General features: G+C 34.9%; 1 protein-coding gene across 5 annotated transcripts in view; it reads right to left on the reverse strand.

Moving 5' to 3' along the window:
- Positions 1 to 405: 405 nt before the first annotated feature.
- cobll1b (cordon-bleu WH2 repeat protein-like 1b) overlaps positions 406 to 1,658 on the reverse strand; it is a 69,196-nt gene continuing 67,943 nt past the window's right edge. For 4 of the 5 annotated variants that reach the window (XM_016242272.1, XM_016242274.1, XM_016242273.1 and 1 more), the window contains exons 12-13: positions 882 to 1,022; positions 406 to 724 (exon numbers count right to left, since the gene is read on the reverse strand). In XM_016242272.1, the coding sequence (XP_016097758.1) occupies positions 650 to 724; positions 882 to 1,022 (216 nt within the window). In that variant the 3' untranslated portion in view covers positions 406 to 649. The remainder of the gene's footprint in view (positions 725 to 881; positions 1,023 to 1,658) is intronic. The other variant, XM_016242275.1, reaches the window with a different exon arrangement.

Below are 1,658 nucleotides of genomic sequence, written 5' to 3' on the forward strand. Positions count from 1 at the left end.
TGACGAAAAAGCAAGAAAAGAAAGATGAAGAAAATGCAAGACAGATTAAAAAGGCAAAAAGGGTTAATAAAAAATATTAATAAAAAGCTGGAAAATGAAACGAAGAAAATGCAAGAAAAGAAAGATGAGGAAATTGCAAGATGGAGAAATAATAAAAAATAAGTTAAAAATGCAACAAAAAAAGAGAGAAAAAAAGGAAAACATGAACATGCACCTAAAAGAAATGAATAAAGATGAAGAAAAGGGAAAGAAAATGAATCAGGGAAGAAAAAGCAAGAAAACAATGAGCATGACTGAAAGAAAGAAAGAAAGAAAGAAAGAAAGAGCACTGAAAAACTGCAAATAAAAAAGGGTTAGAATTTAGGTCTGACCTGCAAGTCTGTAAAAAAAGAAAGAAAGATGAAAACTAAAGAAAGAAAGAAAGAAAGATGAAAACAAGTACACTGTAATTGGTAGAAGTGGAAGACTGCGCTCTGCACAGTTCTGACCAGATCCAGATCAAACAAAAATATTAAGTCTGAAAGTCTTTTGATTTGTGAGAAACCTAAAAATCATGATTATGCAAAAAAATGGAGATGGAAGATCTTCTCTTGACCTGCGGAATGTTTGAGAACAAGTGATGCTGGAATTCCATCAGTGGAGGCACACTTCATTCTTCCACTGAATGAAAGACTTCAGACATTCCCTTCAGTGTGGCAGACGGCGCTAAAGATGCTTCAGACCCCTGTGCAGAAAGAGACTTTATTAAATGATTCATTGCAGATTGTCAGATATTAATAGGGTGTTAAAGCACACAAAGGACCTTTAAAATAAAGGTTACTGTATTATCAGGGTTTGCAAGCGCTTCAGTGATGGTTAGATCTAGAGTTAGATTCACTCACTGGTGACGGTTGGGTATTTCCAATCTTACATGTTCCCATGCCTCCGTCTCGGGTGGAGCTCGGCGCTGGGCCGCCGTGGCCTGCTGTTTGCCATGGGGCCTCTCCGGATCTCTCTGTGCGTCCTTCTCCATTGTCTGTCACCTGTGGTCCACAGGGGGGAAGAAAACACACAATACACACTCTCTCAATGAGGGCTGAGGATGATTCTCACTAGGCAGGCACGGGGTCTGTTAAAAAAAGACACTGCTGCTTCTGCGTCACGCGCATAAATCACATGAAGACGACACAGATAGATGTTCCACTGTACCCCCACTGACAGACACTCACACACATCAGAAAAATTACACACACTCACACACACACACACACATGTATGTAAAATGCTGAATATACACATTAGTGTTAATAGACATAAATTTAGCTAAGACAAGGCAAAGGCAATACAGTGGAATAAAATGATTATCTTATATTATAAACTAATTTAAAAAAAATTACCCTGCATTTTCAACAAATTCACTACTGTTCAAAGGTTTGGGGTCAAAAAGATTTTTTTTTAATGTCTAAAATACTGCATATACACATTAGTGTAAATTAATACAAATTAACTTCATAAAAATGTTCAGGCCAAGGGCATAACGGAATAAAATTATATTATATTAATTATATTCAAAAAATGTTTTTTTTACTTTAATAAAATAAAACAAATATATATATATTTTTTTCTAATTTAAAAAAAAAAAAAAAAAAAAAAAAAAAAAAAAAAAAAATTCCCTCTTG

This window comes from Sinocyclocheilus grahami, unplaced genomic scaffold (genome assembly GCF_001515645.1).
Source record: "Sinocyclocheilus grahami isolate Dianchi unplaced genomic scaffold, SAMN03320097.WGS_v1.1 scaffold652.1, whole genome shotgun sequence".
Classification (NCBI taxonomy): Eukaryota; Metazoa; Chordata; class Actinopteri; order Cypriniformes; family Cyprinidae; genus Sinocyclocheilus; species Sinocyclocheilus grahami.